Genomic DNA, 16,935 nt, shown 5'->3' on the forward strand with positions numbered 1-16,935 from the left:
CAAACAGACCACGAGCTATCTGTCATCTGTGTCCGCGGGACTGAGCCCGTGGGGACGCGCTCCGACAGCGACGACGCGCGACGCCAGGGTATATATCTCTCGCTCCCGCGCTGCCCACCTCTCCCTTCGGATCACTCGCCTCGCTCCCGTGGGGACCCAGGAGGCAGGAAGGAGCAGCAGCTAGAGGCCGGCCACCTGTGGCCGCTCGCGTCGTCGTCTTCCGTCCTCCGCCGGGAGATATATGGCTCTCCTGCTGAGCAGCTGCGTCGCGCCGGCGGTCGTCGTCGCGCGCGCGTGCCCGGCGCACCGGCCGGCGGTGTGGCTGCTCCCGCCGCGCCGGCCCCGGCTCGTGGCGGTCGCCTCGGCGGCGGCTTCCTCCGCGCCGTCCGGGGAGGTGGCGGCGGCGGCGGCGGCGGCGGCGTCGCAACCCCACGACAACGGGGTCGTGGGCGGGAGCGGAAGCAACGGCCCCGTCCCGACCACCGCCAAGGCCACCGCCAAGGCCACCGCCATCGAGACCACCGTCGAGAGGGTATGGTATTCACAATTGTCTGTTAGTTCCAAGGTTCGCTTCGATAGCTAAATCATGGTGTCGAGGCAGTGGCGCCGGCGCCGGAGCCGGAACTGAGCGTGACCTGTCGACGGGCGGAGGCGCCTGATGCATCGCGACGCGCCGGCGGTCGCCGCCCTCGCGGCCCCAGCGCACCGGCCGGCGGGGCGCGCGTGTGGCCGACGGCTCCGGCGCCGGAGCCGCAGTTGAGCGTGCCCCGTCGACGGGCGGATTCCCCTGATGCATCGCGAGTTCGCGACGAGCGCCGCCTCGCCGGCCACCGTCTCGCCGGCCAGGGGGTTTTACGAAAATTACCGGATCACTTGCACTAAGACCCCTAATTTGGATCGATCGCGATCCAAATTAGGGGGTTTTGTGAAATTACCAGATACATGTTTTACACAAACACCCCTAATTTGGATCATGATTATTAATCTCGATCCGAATTTTTGCATAAAGACTCCTGGCTATTAACAAATAAGCCCTACCCTCCGGGCTCCAGATGGGCAGCTGGCCAGCAGCTCTCCCCTCTCCTCGGCGATCCGCCGCCGCCGCCGGGGGGGCGCCGCCCTCTCTCCCTGCAAGCGCACTTCCGATCCATTCCCTCCCCATCCTGAAGCCCTAGCTTCGCGACTCTATCCAGGCGCATGCTCAATTGCTGCTGATGTTATTCGTGGTGCTGCAGGTGATCTTCGATTTCCGGTTCATGGCCCTCCTCGCGATCGCCGGGTCGCTGGCTGGCTCTGTGCTGTGCTTCCTCAACGTAAGTCATCTTGGATTCCTGCCTGTTCCATGGCTGCTACTGCCTACTGATTCTAAGCTGAATTTGGGATGATTAGCTAGTGTAATCCCAAATTTTCAATGGGAGAACCAGAAAGCTGTCAGACTGCGTTATTACAATTCTTAAGCGTCATTGCTTTACTGCTACTGTTGATGAGCAGCGGGATTTCATGGATCTGCTTATCTGACGTCTGCTCGTGATCAGGGCTGTGTCTTCATCAAAGAGGCATACCAAGTTTATTGGTCGAGCTGTGTCAAGGGAGTTCATACGGGGCAGATGGTCCTCAAAGTCGTCGAGGCCATCGGTGAGATGTTCTTCCAGCCTAACTTGTTCAGTCAATCAGCATGAGCAGCGTGTCTGTGACGCCTCGCTAGAATGCTGCTTTTGCGGCATCGGTGTTTTGCAGATGTGTATCTTGCTGGAACAGTCATGCTGATATTTGGCATGGGTCTTTACGGGCTGTTCATCAGCAATGCCTCCACCGATGTGCCTTCAGAATCGGACCCCCTCAGGGGATCATCGTTGTTCGGGATGTTCGCTATGAAGGTAACGTCAGTGTTCAAACATTTTTACAAGTTTCAGTTTCAGCTGAAAGCATTTAATCATTCAGCGATCAGCGTTCTTCAGTTGGACTAATACGCTCGTGTCTCCAATGGGGTCGCATTGCTTGTTCTGCTTGCTATTCAGTTAACTGCTCAATTCAGAGTTTCAGACTAACTACTACACTACTGAAAGAAAAAGAATCAGTCTAACAATTACTGGATTTTTTTTGCGAAGAAACAATTACTGAAACTAAATAGACTGTATATTAGCACATAAGCATTTCCTACTCCTGGGGTTGAAAACTGTACTAGCCATTTGAACAATTTTCATAAAACTTGAGAAACAAAAGAAGGACCATGCAAACTCTCAAAGAATATGGTTTTGTGTGTGTGCCAACGAAATTACATGGAACCCTTCATTGCTATGTTCTTGTTCATACAGGAACGGCCAAAGTGGATGAAGATCACGTCCCTCGACGAGCTCAAGACAAAAGTTGGGCATGTCATTGTGATGATTCTGCTGGTTAAGATGTTCGAGAGGAGCAAGATGGTAAAGATAACCACAGGGCTGGACCTCCTCAGCTACTCGGTCTGCATCTTCCTGTCGTCGGCTTCTCTCTACATCCTGCACAATCTCCACAGGGGCGACCATGAGGAGGGTGCAATGCCGAATTTGTGACTGTAAAATTGTAAAATGATCGAATCAGATTTATTGTAGCTACTGAAGTACCTAGAAATTTTTGGTGTAGAGTTGTTGGTCGCTTCTGATTGCCGCATAGCCACTCGCTTCAGTTAAAAACTAAAAAAAAAGAGAAAAATTAGCCACTTGTTCTACTGCTTTGTGCCCCCGGGCCCACATGTCATTTAGCAATGGGGTGACTGTCTGACAGATGTTGAATTGAAGGTGCCTATTCAGTGCCGTGGAACCTGACATGCGAACCCGGCATCGGAGCTCTTTCCATGGCCCAGTGGAGTAGAGTGGAGACCTGGACTCCTGTTGGCAATGAACGGTTTTCTTCTCAATCAGATCCAAACCTTTCTCCTTCTCTTCATCCGGGTACTTGTGGGTTGTTTGCCCGCACGATGAAGACATTTCCCTTGGTTGCTCAGTCAACTCAGCATTTTTTTTCGAAATGGTCAGTCAACTCAGCATAGATATCAAGGACTTCCTTCGCGAACCCTTTGCCGATCCCACAGTGGAGGATCAAGCTATGCCATGTTTAAGTTTAACGGAAGCAATTAGGAGCATGTTGTGTTGCTACCTGCAGAAGGTCTATCATCACGAAACTCTGCATTTTGTTCTTCTTGACCAACAGTTACTCAAGAAAAATTGGTCAGCTTGTCAATGAAGCAATTGAAAATGGAATGGTATAAGATCCAAAGCTTACAAGTGGGATTGAAAAGGCTCCCATTTGTCGTTAGCAATGAGGAAATGGCAAGACATGCAGATCGATGGTGTGATGTGAATAGCTTATTCTTTGGTAATTATCCTAATACATCTTTTTCTCTCACAAGTCTCATCCTTTACAACGCAGCATTTTCTCTACATAATCTCCTTGCAAATACATGCACTCAGCTGCAATATCTTTATCTCTACCAGTGTGATACTGGCATCAAAACAATATTCAAAATAGATGTGCCTAACTCAAAACTCATGGTTCTAGAATTTGCCCATTGTTCTTATAAGAGAGTTGAGTTAGTTTGTATCTAAATCTGGAGCAACTTATATGTGGCTATTGGTCATCTCCGTATCTGCCTTCGACTTTAGGATGTGTCGTGTCCCATCCCTCAAAGAAGTAGAAATGTTTGTGTCCAAGCCTTTTGCCTGAAAGGGTTTCAGAGAACAGAAGTGCAAATAGTATTTATCGCACTGCCGCACACAACGCAAGGCGCGGCGTGCAGCTGCTCAGCTCGAAACCTCACCGGCACGTGCCAGGAAGCCGCAGGAGCAGCAGCTAGAAGCGGCCGCTCGTGTCTGTGGTCGTCCATCCTCCAGGAGATATATGGCTCTCCTGCTGAGCGGCTGCGTCGCGCCGGCGGTCGCCGCCCGCGCGGCCCCGGCACACCGGCCGGCGGCGGGGCTTCTCCCGCCGCTATGTCCCCAGCTCGTGGCGGTCGCCTGATGCATCGCGACGCCGGCTGGCAGCAGTGCCGCCTCGCCGGCCACCGTCTCGCCGGCCAGGGGGTTTTACAAAAATTACCGGATCACCGTTTTGCATTAACACCCCTAATTCGGATCGCGACTATTGGTCGCGATCCAAATTAGGGGGTTTTGTGAAAAATACCAGATACATATTTTACATAAACACCCCTCATTTGGATCGCGACTATTAATCGCGATCCGATATTTTTCATAAAGAGCCCTGTATATTAACAAATAAGCCCTACCCTCCGGGCTCCAGACCAGATGGGCAGCAGGCCAGCAGCTCTCCCCTCTTCTCGGCGATCCGCTGCCGCCCTCTCTCCCTGCAAGCGCAAGGCCCGGCCGATCCATTCCCTCCCCATCCTGAAGCCCTAGCTTCAGCTCTTCACTCCCCCAGCCCCGCGCCAATCACCGAAATTTCGCAGTAAACGGAATCATTCTCATGTTCTATCCATGCGCATGCTCAATTGCTGCCGATGCTGTTCAGGGCGCTGCAGGTGATCTTCGATTTCCGGTTCCTGCCTTCCTGGCCCTCCTCGCGATCGCTGATTGGTTGAGCTGTGTCAAGGGAGTTCATTCGGGGCAGATGGTCCTCAAAGTCGTCGAGGCCATCGGTGAGATGTTCTTCCAGGCTTCCAGCCTAATTTGTTCAGTCAATCAGCACGAGCAACAGTGTTTACCGTGGCAATGCTTGTCTGTGTCGCCTCGCTAAACTGCTGCTTTTGTGGCATCGGTGTTTTGCAGATCGTATCTTGCTGGAATTGTCATGCTGATTTTTGGGATGGGTCTTTACGGGCTGTTGATCAGCAATGCTTCCACCGATGTGCCTTCAGAATCAGATCGTGCCCTCAGGGGATCATCATTGTTAGGGATGTTCCCTTCGAAAGTAACATCAGTGTTCAGACTAAAACCTTTTTTACGGGTTTATTTTAGCTGAAAGCATCTAATCATTCAGCGCTCTTCAGTTGGAGTAACACACTCAAAGTCTCCAATGGCGTCGCATTGCTTGTTCCGCGTGCTATTCAGTCAACTGCTCAATTCAGGGAAAAAAAATCAGACTAACAATTACTGAAACATTAAGAGACTGTACATAGGAGTATAACTTATAAGCATTTCCTACTCCTGGGTTGAAAACTGTACTAGACATTTCAACAATTTTCATATATATGTAACTTGATAAACACAAAAATTTGGATCGACCGTGCCCTTGTGTTAGTTTGTCTTCTAAATCTGGAGCAACTTATATGTGGCTAATGGTCATCTCCATATCTGCCGTTGACTTTAGGATGTGTCCCATGCCTCAAAGAAGTAGAAATGTATTCAGCAACGGCATCATATCAGGGGCATCCATTCAAGTTGAGTGAGCTTCTAAATGGTACAGTATGCGTAAATGCATTGGATATCTTCGGACAAAAGGTAACATACATTCTTTCTTCATCACTGTAATTTTCATTACTGTTAGGGGGTGTTTGGGAAACACCCGTTAAAGTTTAACACCTATCACATCGAATGTTTGGATGCTAATTAGGAGTACTAAACATAAGCTAATTACAAAACTAATTGCACAGATGGAGTATAATTCGCGAGACGAATCTATTAAGCCTAATTAGTCCATGATTTGACAATGTGGTGCTACAGTAACCATTTGCTAATGATGGATTAATTAGGCTCAATAGATTCGTCTCGCGAATTAGCACAAGGTTCTGCAATTAGTTTTATAATTAGCTCATGTTTAGTCCTCCTAATTAGCATCCGAACATCCGATGTGACACTGTTAAAGTTTAGCACCTCGTATCCAAACAGCCCCTTATTCTCATTGGCTGTACTCTATGCCTGCATACCTCAAATATAAATAATAAATTACCAAAACTTGATAGAGGCTATTCTCACACTGGTTTTTGTGAAACAGAAGTTTGGCTCGAAATGAAATGTGGAGTTTTGCAGCAAATGGGCCATGGTGACAGACAGGCTTTTTTTTTTTTTTGAAACTACACAGACAGGCTTCAGCAGTTAACGGGCCATGCTCACAGACAGGCTGCATAGCTTGGAAGCTATCTCGGCTCGACCGTGCGTGCAGCGAGCGTGGTCCTGCAGGTCCATCAGAGGATAGATAGGACCACTGGACCAGTTCGGTTGATCAGCAGGGTCTTGTGGGTGACAGGCGAGCTGTGCGCTGGGCCAGGCCGTGCCTTGCGAATCCTCCCCTCCCCGTGGGCCCCAGAGATCCCGCTGCGGATGGGTGGGTGATGCTATCTTCTGGCCCGCCCAGCACGTTCTTCAGTGCAAAGCGTTCGTTAGAAGGCTAGAAGCTGCTCGTTAACCGTTATCGAGCTGGGTGGGGCCTGGGGCCATGGCCCGTTGCGGGCTTGCAGACTCGCAGCTAACGGGCGTATTTTTTTTAAACGAAAGAGCTGCCGATTATATTAAAAAAATACAAACACGTTAAAATAATAAATGGAAGAAAAAACAACACAAGCAGATTGGATTGGAACATCAACACATGCTCAACTCAACTCAACAATCGGTCGGGTTGGGACATCGACACGATCCGCAACAACTCTGGTCGGCCAGATTAGGACATCGACACAAGCCGCACAACATCACTCCACTCAACTTAGACTCAGCCATACTAGCCGGTCATCTCCAGCTGCCACTCCACCCAAGCGTTATCCCTGCAATATCCATACCATCGCCACCACCACTTGCTACTTCTTTTTTGTATTTTCACTTTTTTGAAAAAGAAAGAAAAATGAGAAAGGGAAGAGATACCCCTGCCACAGCCGAGCGACGAATGCCGAACCACCACGTTAGAAAATGCCCGATGTCACCTTCAGGAAGGACACGACGCTAGAAGCGCCGTCGACAGCGGCCCGAGAAGGGTTAGATTTTCATCTGCATTCTCATAGGATGGTGAGATTAGAGAGGATGCCTCCAATGAGGAATCGGCGCCCTCAGACATCGCCATCCAGACTTTCGCCTTAACATCAACCGGTCTACCCATGAGGAAGTGGTTAGAGTCTAGCCGACCCGGTGGACCGGCGGTGCAAAGAAGGGGCTGATACTGTCAGCTACACCACCATGGCGCTGCTAACGCACCTCCACTTGGCCGCAGCCATCACCACCACAGTGTCGTTGACATGCACCCGAGCAAGCCACTGCCGGCCACGCCACCACGCCGCCGCCGATGCACCTCCGCAAAGACCTTGCAAACGACGACAGGGACACAAGGCACCTTGTAGTAGCCCCTGGTGCCGCACCGTCGCTACCAAAGCCCCGGGCCGCGAGCCACTCCGTCGTATTGATTCCGTCGACAGCGACACACTACCCGCCGTGGCAGGCCACCCGCACCTCGCAGCCAGCGCACTAGCAGCCGCAGGCCTCGAGCACCCTCACGACGCAAGACGCGATGGAGGAAAAGCCACCCACCCAGGCCGCCCGTGACCCCTCCTGTAGTAGAGGGAGCTGACTGGCAGCCGGCGACCTACGCCAAGATCCGACGTCCAGCCGCTAGGACTGGGTCGCCAGCGCTGCGCCGAGGGGAGGGGAGAGGGGGGCGGACATCCGCCGGCGCTGCCGCCTTGTCCCCACCGTTGACGGAGAAGCCATCATCGCCCATCACCGGGAACGCCTGGGAAACGCCGGTAGAGCGCAGATCTGGATGCCCTCCGCGCGGATCTGGCCATCTCCTACATGGATCTGGCCGCCGGCCATGCCCACGACGCTACAACAAGGAGAGAGGAAGGGAAGGAAGGAGGGGTTGGGAGAGGAGGAAAAGGAGGGTGACGAGCTGATGGCCCCGCCGCCACCCTCCTTGCTGCTCGCCGAGCTTTCGGCGGGCAACTCCGGCGGCGAGGGTAGGGAGAGTGGGAGGCGGGGGTTCGAGGAGCCGCCCGTGTCGCTCAGCGGGACGACGCGGGGGCGAGTCTCTCTATCTTCTCAGTATAAAAAGGCGTATGGTTGGTTTTTTATGGGACCTAAAACTTATACTAACACTAACACTGTAACACACACTATCTTGTCAATATTTATGAGCCTATTTGGAGCACAGAAGAATGACCTTTTTCACACAATTATTGAAATCCCCACTTGTCAAACAAGGGTGATTTTCTCCCATGACATGACTCACGAGCAAGCTGCAAGTGCAGTTGCGCACGTCCATAGCGCCCACGTGCTGACACTTGACGCCTGAGAATAACCCCGACCCGTTAAAATGCTTGGGAAAAAATGAGCAAAAATGGTAGGGACGGACAAACGAAACGAACAGTGGTGGAGGAAACAAAGCCACAGAATCACGCACGGTACCAACCAAAACGGAACGGTGGCCGACTGGCCGTAACACATCATCACCCAAAGAAAAAAGGTTCCTAAAAAAACAGGAAATAATTTAAAAAAAAATTGGAGGAGGAGCAACTGGGCAGGCGACGACGGCGACGTGCGGTGGCGGCTGGTCCCAAGCTCGGGGGCGGGCGGGCGCGAGCACCGCACCGATGCGATGCTCCTCCCACCCCCAACTACTACCTTCCCTCCCTCCCTCTCCCTCCTCCCCCAATCCGCCCCACTCGCAACCCCGCTCCCTCACCCTCTGCTCCTAGCTAGTCCTAGCGGCGATGTCGTCGCCGCCGCCGCCGCCCGACGACGGCGAGGGGAGCGACGGCAACACCGGGAGGTCGTTGAGCTACGGGGAGGCGGAGTACTGGGACGCGCGGTACGTCGAGGAGGGCGGCGCGCCGTACGACTGGTACCAGCGCTACGACGCGCTCCGCCCCTTCGTCCGCCGCTTCGCGCCGCCGGCGTCCCGGCTACTCATGATTGGATGCGGCTCCGCACGTACGCAATCCAGCTCCTCCCTCTCTGCTGCTATCCTATCGGTCGCGGTTAATTCATTGCTGGCTGCTTCAGGAAATTGTTGCACTTGGTTGGTAGTAGGACTGCACGAACAGAGTGGAGTTACCGTTGGTTGCTTCGCTTTCGAATTCCCCTCTTCCCGAAAGTAGAAAGCTTGTGTCCTTTTGTTCTTCTTCTTTTGCTCATGCATATATAGCTGGGAATGGATGGTGGTTCTCTGTACTTGTACCTGCCTGCGTACGCAGAGTTTGCACCGATAGAATAGAAATCGTTGTTTGGGTTTGGCCACGCAGTAGGTTGTGGAAAAGTGTCCTGGTGATTTGGCTGCGCTTCTTTTTGTATCTTTGCTTACATATCATTACGACAACCAGACAGGGTCATTCTCTCCCCCAGTTCTTTTTTAGCAAGTCATTCTCAGTTAGCCCACGTGTTAGCATTGGTGATAGGTCACTGCCCTTGATATGTTGCTTGCTTTGAATGGAATCTTGTTGCTATGAGCTGCTCTACGGCAAGGCCACTTGTTATGTACTCCCTCCGTCCCAACTTACTATTCATTTTGATTTTTCTAGATACAAAACTTTTGCTATGTATCTAGAAAAGCCAAAACGAATAGTAATTTGGGACGGAGGGAGTACTAAAATAGTGAATGACCCATGTCTATGGGACTGAAGCATTGTTTCTTCTATTTTTCTTGTGTTAAGTGCAGAGTCACTCATCTACAACCAATACCTTGGATGGATAATTTGTTTTTTAGGATAGTATATAGCTGTACAATTGAGATTAGCTTAATCAACTCTTATCAGGGTAGTTCTGCAGGAACGAGTTTGTTTTCTTCTTGCCGAGATATGCCCCAACAATCTGGAAGCAGTTTTTTCCCCTTAACTACATTCTCTGTCCAAATTAACTAATTCTGATTTCCCTTTCTTGCGCTGCTGTCTGTAGTTATGTCAGAGGACATGGTCAGTGATGGTTATTTGGAGATCGTGAACATTGACATTTCTTCGGTTGTGATTGAGATGATGAGGAAGAAATATTTCAACATTCCGCAGCTGCAATGTATCCTTGCATGATTATCATTTTCCCTGTTGGTTGAAGATGCTATCTGCCTTCAATTGATATCCTTATGACCTGCAGACCTGCGCATGGATGTCAGAGATATGAGTATGTTTCCTGATGAATCGTTTGATTGTGCAATTGATAAAGGTATGCATTCTTCTGTGGTGTTATATTTCTGGCAATTGCAGGCATTCATTTGCAGTTTCACTTAATTAACTTTTTTTTACGTTCTTAGGTACCCTGGACTCATTGATGGTAAGTATGTTAACATAAGTCACTGTGTCCTTTTGCTTATTTCTGGACTTCTTCAACATTGAGGTCTTGCTCCTTTCATAGTGTGGTGTGGATGCTCCTCTCAGTGCAGCTCAGATGGTTTCGGAAGTGGACAGGTTTTTTAGTGTCTTGCTGCTCCTCTGAAGTATCACTCTGCAGTCTCATCTGCACCAAGATATCTCGTTAATTTCAACATTCCTTCAGCCTTATCAGTTGTACTTTGCTTGCAGGCTTCTTAGACCAGGAGGTGTCTTTATTTTGGTAAGCACTGTACATTTGCTCTGAGTAGTGCTGTTGAGGACGATTTCAGGGCTGAATTCTAGATTATTTTCCATTCCTCTTCTTAAGATATGTATATACACAGTCCAGCCTCAACAGTTGTTAATATGTTAAAACCTTGATATATATTCTGATCAACTTTCATGCCTGAACTTATAGATAACATATGGTGATCCATCAGTGCGAGTTCCTCATTTGAATCAACCAGCATGCAATTGGAAAATTGTACTTTACATTCTACGTACGTATGAATCTTAACTTGAGTTTTTACCCTTTTGCTTTGCAGATATATTCTCAGAGTGACAGTAACTTTTGTGTATCATGGCAATTTTCCTTTTCCTTTTGTATTGTGGTACAATGCTTAGGAGAAGGCTTCAATTATTTTTTCCCTGCATAATGCAATTAAGAACTGAGTTGTTTTTTCTGTTTGCTCATGAACATTCTGTCCCGTTACATGAAGTTACTAACATGCGTAATTCATTTCATCAAATTATGTAGTGTTGCAAGAGTTATAGAAGAACAATTGCCAATTTTCCATGTTTTTATTTTATCTACTAAGGTGCTTTGGACCCAAGTAGTAGATTGGTGTTCCTGTATCAGCCACACACCTTTATTCCCCCATGTAATATTCTTCGCATAGAACAAGATCTTTTTTTAGGAAAGAAAATCACTACGGATTTGCTTCTGTTAGTTCCCTTTCTGTGGTGCAACATTTAGTATTTTGATTCTGAATTACTGGTCCATGCTACCCCATATTGTGTTTCGGAAGAGGATAAATATTAGCAATTTAGCATGACCAATCAAAACAGATGCCTGTGTAAATCCCTGCTGGGTAAAGAAAACAGTACTTATATGTTGGCATCATCATTGCTGTTTTAATGTATTGCAGCAAGACCTGGGTTCACTGGAAAGATAAGGAGGCAAGTACTGGATCCTGTTCCACTGACGGAGAGGGGTAGGCTCCCTGATGGATTTGTTCCAGAGGATCCTGACTCCCATTATGTCTATGTCTGCGAAAAGATGCAAGGATTGACAGGTGCAGGTTCCCCAACAGTAAACCACATAGAGAGCCAAGGGGAAGAATAAACTGTAGGCTGATTCATGCCACAAGATTTGTGGATTAGTGTGATTTATACATGATCAGATGACGCGATGTTGCCACCATTGTTATGGCCATCCAAATATAGAAAGCGTGCCATTGCATGCCTGTAACCGATCTTGGGAGAATCAGGAAGTCAGTGATGTATGTGCAACCACTGTTTTCTTCTCTCTCATTTTTGTATCGTCTTGAAAAGCACAGCAGAATCGTTTGGTAGTTTCGAGGGAGAAAATTTGTTATTGGAGAAAGGAATTGGCCTTTTTCTAGGAATACTCTATTTGTTTCTGTTGAAGTAAAATCATTGTTTCTGCAAGAACTGCTTTCCCTGATGCCGACTGTGGTTTCTGTGACTTAGCCATTCTGCACTGCTCTTTAATATATTATCTCCTGGCAGTAGCAGTACATATGCTCCATAAATTTCATCCTGTGATCGATATCTGTAACACATGGAAGCTTTGCAGCATAAATTTCTGCTGGTTACTTTTCAGATTTTATAGGTTTCATTCGTGTACAGATTTCTCTATGTGACTATATAATTACCTTTGCAGACCTGCAGTTACATGATCTATGAGGTGCGTATATTTCTATTCTCTAACTTGGTTCGCTTTCGCTTTCTTCTCATGTGCTGAATGAAATGGATACATATTGTGATGCTGCTGATGCACTCTGTATACTTCCGAGTTCCAAATGCTAAGACTGTTCGCATTTCTTGCAGTCAGGGAGACTTTTGCCTGCAAGGAAACTCTGAACAAGCACAAGTGCTCTCTTCGGCTGGTAGCTGGGTACCTCATGGCCGGCTCCTCTCACGGTTGCCAGGCTGAGGCTGCCCTTCTCCTTGCCCTTGTACTGCACGACGTAGCCACCCACCTCTCCAGAACCCTGGGTTCAGAAGATTGAAAAGATCACCACAAAAGCTATTTCGCATGATACCTAAACTCCAAAAAAAAAAGTTTTCAGATTCGTCGAAAGCATCGTCGGAGTATTTCCACGCCCTTCTTCATGAACTGAGTGATTCTTCACTTTTATTACCTAGCTACAGATGGTTTGTATTGCTTTTGTGTTTATGTTTTGCTGCTTGTTGCAGTGAAAGGGTGAGGGAAGCGATGAGCAGAGTGTGAGGGTGTGAGCACCTGAGTGCTGCTGAACCATGGCCTCCATTTAGCAGCGACTGGGAGCTGGAGCTGGTTGACAGAGTATCTGCTGGAAGTGACCGGCACTCTCCCATCGGTGTCACCACTGCAAAAACATCAGTGAGTCGTGCTGAATTGTTGCATCAGTGAAACTGAAGCATCTGAAAGCTGTTTGTGCCTACCTGTAGACCCAGACTCTGATGTCGTTCTTCAGGAGCTCCTGTATGATAGGCAGGACCGTTGTGGCGCTGTCAGTCCACCGTCTCAAGACGTCACTGAAAAAGAGCAATATATTTTTTAAAAAAATATATATAAACGCCACGAGTTGAAGAATGAAGATAATGTTTTAATCTGATTTATCTGTTCTAGATGACTGCGTTTGCACATGGGCCCAATAATTTCTTGCAGGCAGGATGGGCAGGAAGCAAGTGGATCAATCATCATGGACTTCCAAGATCCATGTGTATTGCTGAAAGAATTAAGATGGATGTGGAGTACACTGCTCCATGTATACAAAAGAATCGAAATCCCAAAGAACATGGGGGAAATGCTGTTCGTCATGTGCGTTGGATCACGGCATGGATTTATGGACGAATGAAAGACATGCAGGTGTTGATGTCAAATCAAATCTTGCTAGGAATCCTGAAGGTCAAATCTGAAACTCTAAACTAGTGACCATGCAATCCTCGCCTTCACATTTGCTAACCATATAAAATTTCTCCGAAGCAATCTCTACAGGGAGGCGATTTCTGCACGCCTGGCCAACTCACTCGAACAAGTTTCGCAGTAGGTGAAAGTTTGAAGGGTTTTGAGCGTGCAACCACCTACAACCTTTTTGCGCTGTTCCCGTGCTACACCTACCTCATTATCATACTGCTACGGCCAAAATTCTAGCAAATTATTCATGATGGACGAGAGTAATTTTTCGGCGCACGCATGTGTGTGGCACGCACCTAATCCCTATCATGGATGCCATAATCCAGCTCAAGGAATCCGGTGTGCATTTCGTGTAGCGTAAGCCAGGGCTTGTCCGAACGAATGAATGATTGACTCCAAGGTTGTGCAGGAATTAGCATCGGAAAAAAATATCTCCAGCAGTGGAGATGTCGTTTCGATCGATGGCGCCAATCATACGCATGTGCCGGGCCTAGCTGTTGTGATTTGTGAACTTGAGATCGTCCGGACCACTTCGATGGTCTCGTCGTATTTTTTTTTTCCGACCAAGTCATGCGTAGTAAAACTAATAGTGAGAGGTAGAGTGGTAGTAAATTTTAGAAGAAAAAAAAAATACTCGGAGGGAGCGTGTGTGTACGGCCGGCCGGGTGTACCTGCATGCCGACCAGGGGTGGTCGAGGCGGGTGACGTTGGCGTGGAGCGCCCTCTGCACGTCCGGGTCGTTGAGGTAGGCCTCCACGTAATAATCCGTGCACGGATCAAAGCTCTCGATCTGCAGCCAGCCACATTATATGTGTACTCCATCACGTAAGATCCAAGCCACACGTCATTATTAATTAGTACTACTAGCTAGCTCAATTAATCAACCATGATTAGCTCAGCACATCGTAATCATACCGACGGGGTGATCGGCGGCGTGACGAGTCCGGCGGACTCGCAGTTGGGCGCGTAGATGTTGTAGATGTCGATGTCCTGCAGCGCCTCGTCGGCCTCCGTCGTCGCCGCGTCGCACTTGTCCGAGTCCGTCCCGCCGGCGCTGAAGTTGCAGTACCTCCTGATGCCCTCCGCCGCCTCGTCGGAGATGAGCGCGTGCGTCCAGAAGAAGTCGTACATGCCCATGGTGTCCGTCCCGTCGTTGATCACCGCGTTCCCAATCTTTCACCATCACACGCACATCCATCAGTAACTATTCATCGTCCCACCCGACCCGACACGACACGCCAATCAATTGGTGGTTGGTGTCGATGCACGGTAATATATCTGACGCGCTTCGCACTGCATACCATGATGCCTTTGAGGTTGATGGGCGAGGAGGCCTTGCCGGCGGTGGCGGCGTGGCGGAGGATGGCGTGGGCGAGCTGGGGGACGTAGTGGTCGGCGTATCTCTCGCCGGCGAGGTAGAACTCGCGGCCCTTGTACTCGGGGAACCTCTCCATCCAGTTGAGCAGGAACAGGAGCGCGTCGTCGGCGGTCTTGTTGTCGCCGCTCCGGCCGTAGTCCGCCGTCGTGTTGGAGTAGGAGAACCCCACCCCGGCGGGGCTCTCCAGGAACAGCACGTTCGCCGCCTCGTTCCACGCGTAGGGGTTCCGGTACAGCGTCCTCCCGTCGCTCTTCACGCGAAACGGGCCAAGCTCCTCCATGGCGCCGTACCCCAGCGACGAGCACCCGGGCCCGCCGTTGAGCCACAGGAGGAGCGGAGCCCTGGACGACGCCTACGCGCCGCCGCCGGCCTCGGCGAGGTAGTAGAACAGCGCGCGCCCCGCCGCCGCGTCCACCGTCACGTACCCGGCGTACTGCGCGAAGTCCACGCCGTCGGGCTGCCCCGGCAGCCGGTCCACGCGGTCGTCCTCCTTGCGCCCCACGGCCGGCGGGGAAGACGGCGACGACGCGTGCCGCTGCGCTCTGTCCGTCGCCGTTGACGGCGACGCGACCGCCAGCGACGACTCGGCCTGCTGCCACGACTGGCGCGCGGACGCCGGCGACCCGCGGAGCCGGTTCAGGTAGTCGCCCTGCCGCAGCCGGGGCTTGGTGGCGGCGGCCGCGCCGGGGAGCAGCAGCGCGAGGCAGAGCGCCGCTGCCAGCGGCAGCGCTGTGCTGGTGGTGGTCCTCATGGCGCGTGCTCTGCTCTGTCCGGTGGTTACGGAGCTGGACGAGGACGAGCACGTCGCACCGTAGGGCGCCTGGTATATATAGGCATGGATGGACTGCGAGCTGAAAGCCTGAAACCTTCGCCTTTTTTCTTTTTCTGAATGAAGGATGGGTTGCTGAATTGGATGTGGGGCGCCAAATGACAGGCAGGAATTGGTGGCAGGATTCCCCATTTCAACCAAGAGGATCGCCCACTAGGCACGTAGTAGTATGATGATTGTGCGTGTGCCTCTGTCCCTGTCCCAATGCAATGCAGTGAGGGCTTGTGCTCGTGTTACTGTCCAGTGTCCATTGCTACTCTGCTCTTACCTGGAAAGGAAAAGGGTAACCTGGCAAGAACTATTACCAGGTGTCACCGAGCTGTTGGGTTTTGATTTGGTCCATGGGATGAATTGGTGAGCAGACAGTTCTTCAGTCAGATTTTACTGATACAGGTAAATAAGTTGTTCGTCGATAATTTTGATCAAGGAACATCTTCAGTGGTTTTATCAGTGGAACTACCGTGGAATTTCCTCTTGGTAGACTATGATATGATTTTGATTGATGAGGATTGGAAGTGTGAAGTAAACGACATCAGCATAAACTTAACACTGAAGGTTCAAACTAACACTGGAAAAATGCTGCCTAGTAGCTCTAGATGATATTTTTTTCTGAAAGGAAAGCCCTAGATGATATCCAATCAGTAGTTGACACGAAATCAAAAGTAGAACCTTCAGTTGTTATTTTTTTCGAAACACGCAGGAGTTCTACCCCGCATGTATTAATAGAGGAGGATGAGAATTGTCAGTTGTTTGTCTCTCATGTCAACATAAGGGGTGACAACTGAGGAACTTTGCGTTTTGCTTAGTTATGGATTAGTTCCAACATTTTCTTCAGACATGTCTCTGTCAAAATTATTTACTTGAGACGGCAACGGCATGAGTTCTTTTTTTTTGGCAAGAAAGATGACAATGAATTCACAATCAATAAAGCAATGCGTTGAATCATTAACATCTAGAAGTTGATTTTTCAAGATACAAAGAAGATCAGACGCGATATTTGGGCAAAACCACCCACAGTTCTTGAGGAATACACCTCAGACAGCGGATTTCTTTTCTTTCTTTCTTTTTTTTTTGGGGGGGCGGGGGGGGGGGGGGGGGGGGGGGGGTTTTTTGTTTGGGGGGGCGGGAATTGAAAGATTTTTTTTGCCCCTAGAAGATGAAGGGTCCCGACCCCACCCTTTAGGAGTATTAATTTGGTTGAGGAGGGAAAGAAAAATTAGTTAAATTACCGAACAGTTAGAGAAAAACGTTGAAATAAGTTAAGGGCCGCGATCAAAAACAGGAGTAGGTTTTTTAGAAGGTGTAGTGCGGTTGACGGAGGATGTGTGTTGAGGTGTAAGTAGTAACGGAGGCTTCCAGATGACGACAGTTGT

The 16,935-nt window shown here is 49.8% G+C and overlaps 4 protein-coding genes across 5 annotated transcripts; 3 read left to right on the top strand and 1 right to left on the bottom strand.

The window, feature by feature from the left end:
• The first annotated feature begins 125 nt into the window (after positions 1 to 125).
• LOC101757242 lies at positions 126 to 2,708 on the top strand. The gene is made up of 5 exons (XM_004958486.4): positions 126 to 532; positions 1,236 to 1,313; positions 1,536 to 1,635; positions 1,738 to 1,877; positions 2,316 to 2,708. The coding sequence occupies exons 1-5, from the start codon at positions 242 to 244 to the stop codon at positions 2,550 to 2,552; spliced, it is 846 nt and encodes a 281-aa protein (XP_004958543.1). The 5' UTR covers positions 126 to 241; the 3' UTR covers positions 2,553 to 2,708.
• Positions 2,709 to 3,876: 1,168 nt separating this feature from the next.
• On the top strand, positions 3,877 to 4,728 carry LOC111256419. The gene is made up of 2 exons (XM_022824374.1): positions 3,877 to 3,941; positions 4,386 to 4,728. The coding sequence occupies exons 1-2, from the start codon at positions 3,877 to 3,879 to the stop codon at positions 4,726 to 4,728; spliced, it is 408 nt and encodes a 135-aa protein (XP_022680109.1).
• Positions 4,729 to 8,515: 3,787 nt separating this feature from the next.
• On the top strand, positions 8,516 to 11,884 carry LOC101757639 (methyltransferase-like protein 13). Of its 2 annotated transcripts, XM_004958487.3 has the most exons (8): positions 8,532 to 8,843; positions 9,804 to 9,917; positions 9,996 to 10,064; positions 10,153 to 10,172; positions 10,254 to 10,306; positions 10,421 to 10,451; positions 10,629 to 10,710; positions 11,359 to 11,884. In XM_004958487.3, exons 1-8 carry the CDS (start codon positions 8,624 to 8,626, stop codon positions 11,553 to 11,555), a joined length of 786 nt encoding a protein of 261 aa, XP_004958544.1. In that variant the 5' UTR covers positions 8,532 to 8,623; the 3' UTR covers positions 11,556 to 11,884. The 2 variants fall into 2 exon arrangements, with proteins under 2 accessions (XP_022679759.1, XP_004958544.1); XM_022824024.1 differs by lacking the exon at positions 10,629 to 10,710 and having other exon boundaries at positions 8,516 to 8,843; positions 11,359 to 11,532.
• A 138-nt stretch (positions 11,885 to 12,022) lies between these two features.
• On the bottom strand, positions 12,023 to 15,610 carry LOC101758042 (serine carboxypeptidase II-3-like). Its single transcript, XM_012844009.3, is given in 6 exon segments — positions 12,023 to 12,447; positions 12,699 to 12,804; positions 12,881 to 12,973; positions 14,027 to 14,145; positions 14,271 to 14,528; positions 14,657 to 15,610. Coding segments are annotated over 6 exon segments (1,593 nt in total). The 5' UTR covers positions 15,485 to 15,610; the 3' UTR covers positions 12,023 to 12,258.
• Between the last annotated feature and the right edge of the window lie 1,325 nt (positions 15,611 to 16,935).

This window comes from Setaria italica, chromosome II (genome assembly GCF_000263155.2).
Source record: "Setaria italica strain Yugu1 chromosome II, Setaria_italica_v2.0, whole genome shotgun sequence".
In the NCBI taxonomy this organism is placed as follows: domain Eukaryota; kingdom Viridiplantae; phylum Streptophyta; class Magnoliopsida; order Poales; family Poaceae; genus Setaria; species Setaria italica.

What these genes read in the sequence shown, in the direction of transcription:
- LOC101757242 (XM_004958486.4), top strand. Translation starts at nt 242, where the DNA reads ATGGCTCTCCTGCTGAGCAGCTGCGTCGCGCCGGCGGTCGTCGTCGCG. An exon ending in CAAAGTCGTCGAGGCCATCG is followed by an intron (nt 1,636 to 1,737) that starts GTGAGATGTTCT and finishes GGTGTTTTGCAG; the next exon opens with ATGTGTATCTTGCTGGAACA. An exon ending in TCGGGATGTTCGCTATGAAG is followed by an intron (nt 1,878 to 2,315) that starts GTAACGTCAGTG and finishes TTGTTCATACAG; the next exon opens with GAACGGCCAAAGTGGATGAA.
- LOC111256419 (XM_022824374.1), top strand. Translation starts at nt 3,877, where the DNA reads ATGGCTCTCCTGCTGAGCGGCTGCGTCGCGCCGGCGGTCGCCGCCCGC. An exon ending in CGCGCGGCCCCGGCACACCG is followed by an intron (nt 3,942 to 4,385) that starts GCCGGCGGCGGG and finishes CCCATCCTGAAG; the next exon opens with CCCTAGCTTCAGCTCTTCAC.
- LOC101757639 (XM_004958487.3), top strand. Translation starts at nt 8,624, where the DNA reads ATGTCGTCGCCGCCGCCGCCGCCCGACGACGGCGAGGGGAGCGACGGC. An exon ending in CAACATTCCGCAGCTGCAAT is followed by an intron (nt 9,918 to 9,995) that starts GTATCCTTGCAT and finishes TATGACCTGCAG; the next exon opens with ACCTGCGCATGGATGTCAGA. An exon ending in ATGGTTTCGGAAGTGGACAG is followed by an intron (nt 10,307 to 10,420) that starts GTTTTTTAGTGT and finishes CTTTGCTTGCAG; the next exon opens with GCTTCTTAGACCAGGAGGTG.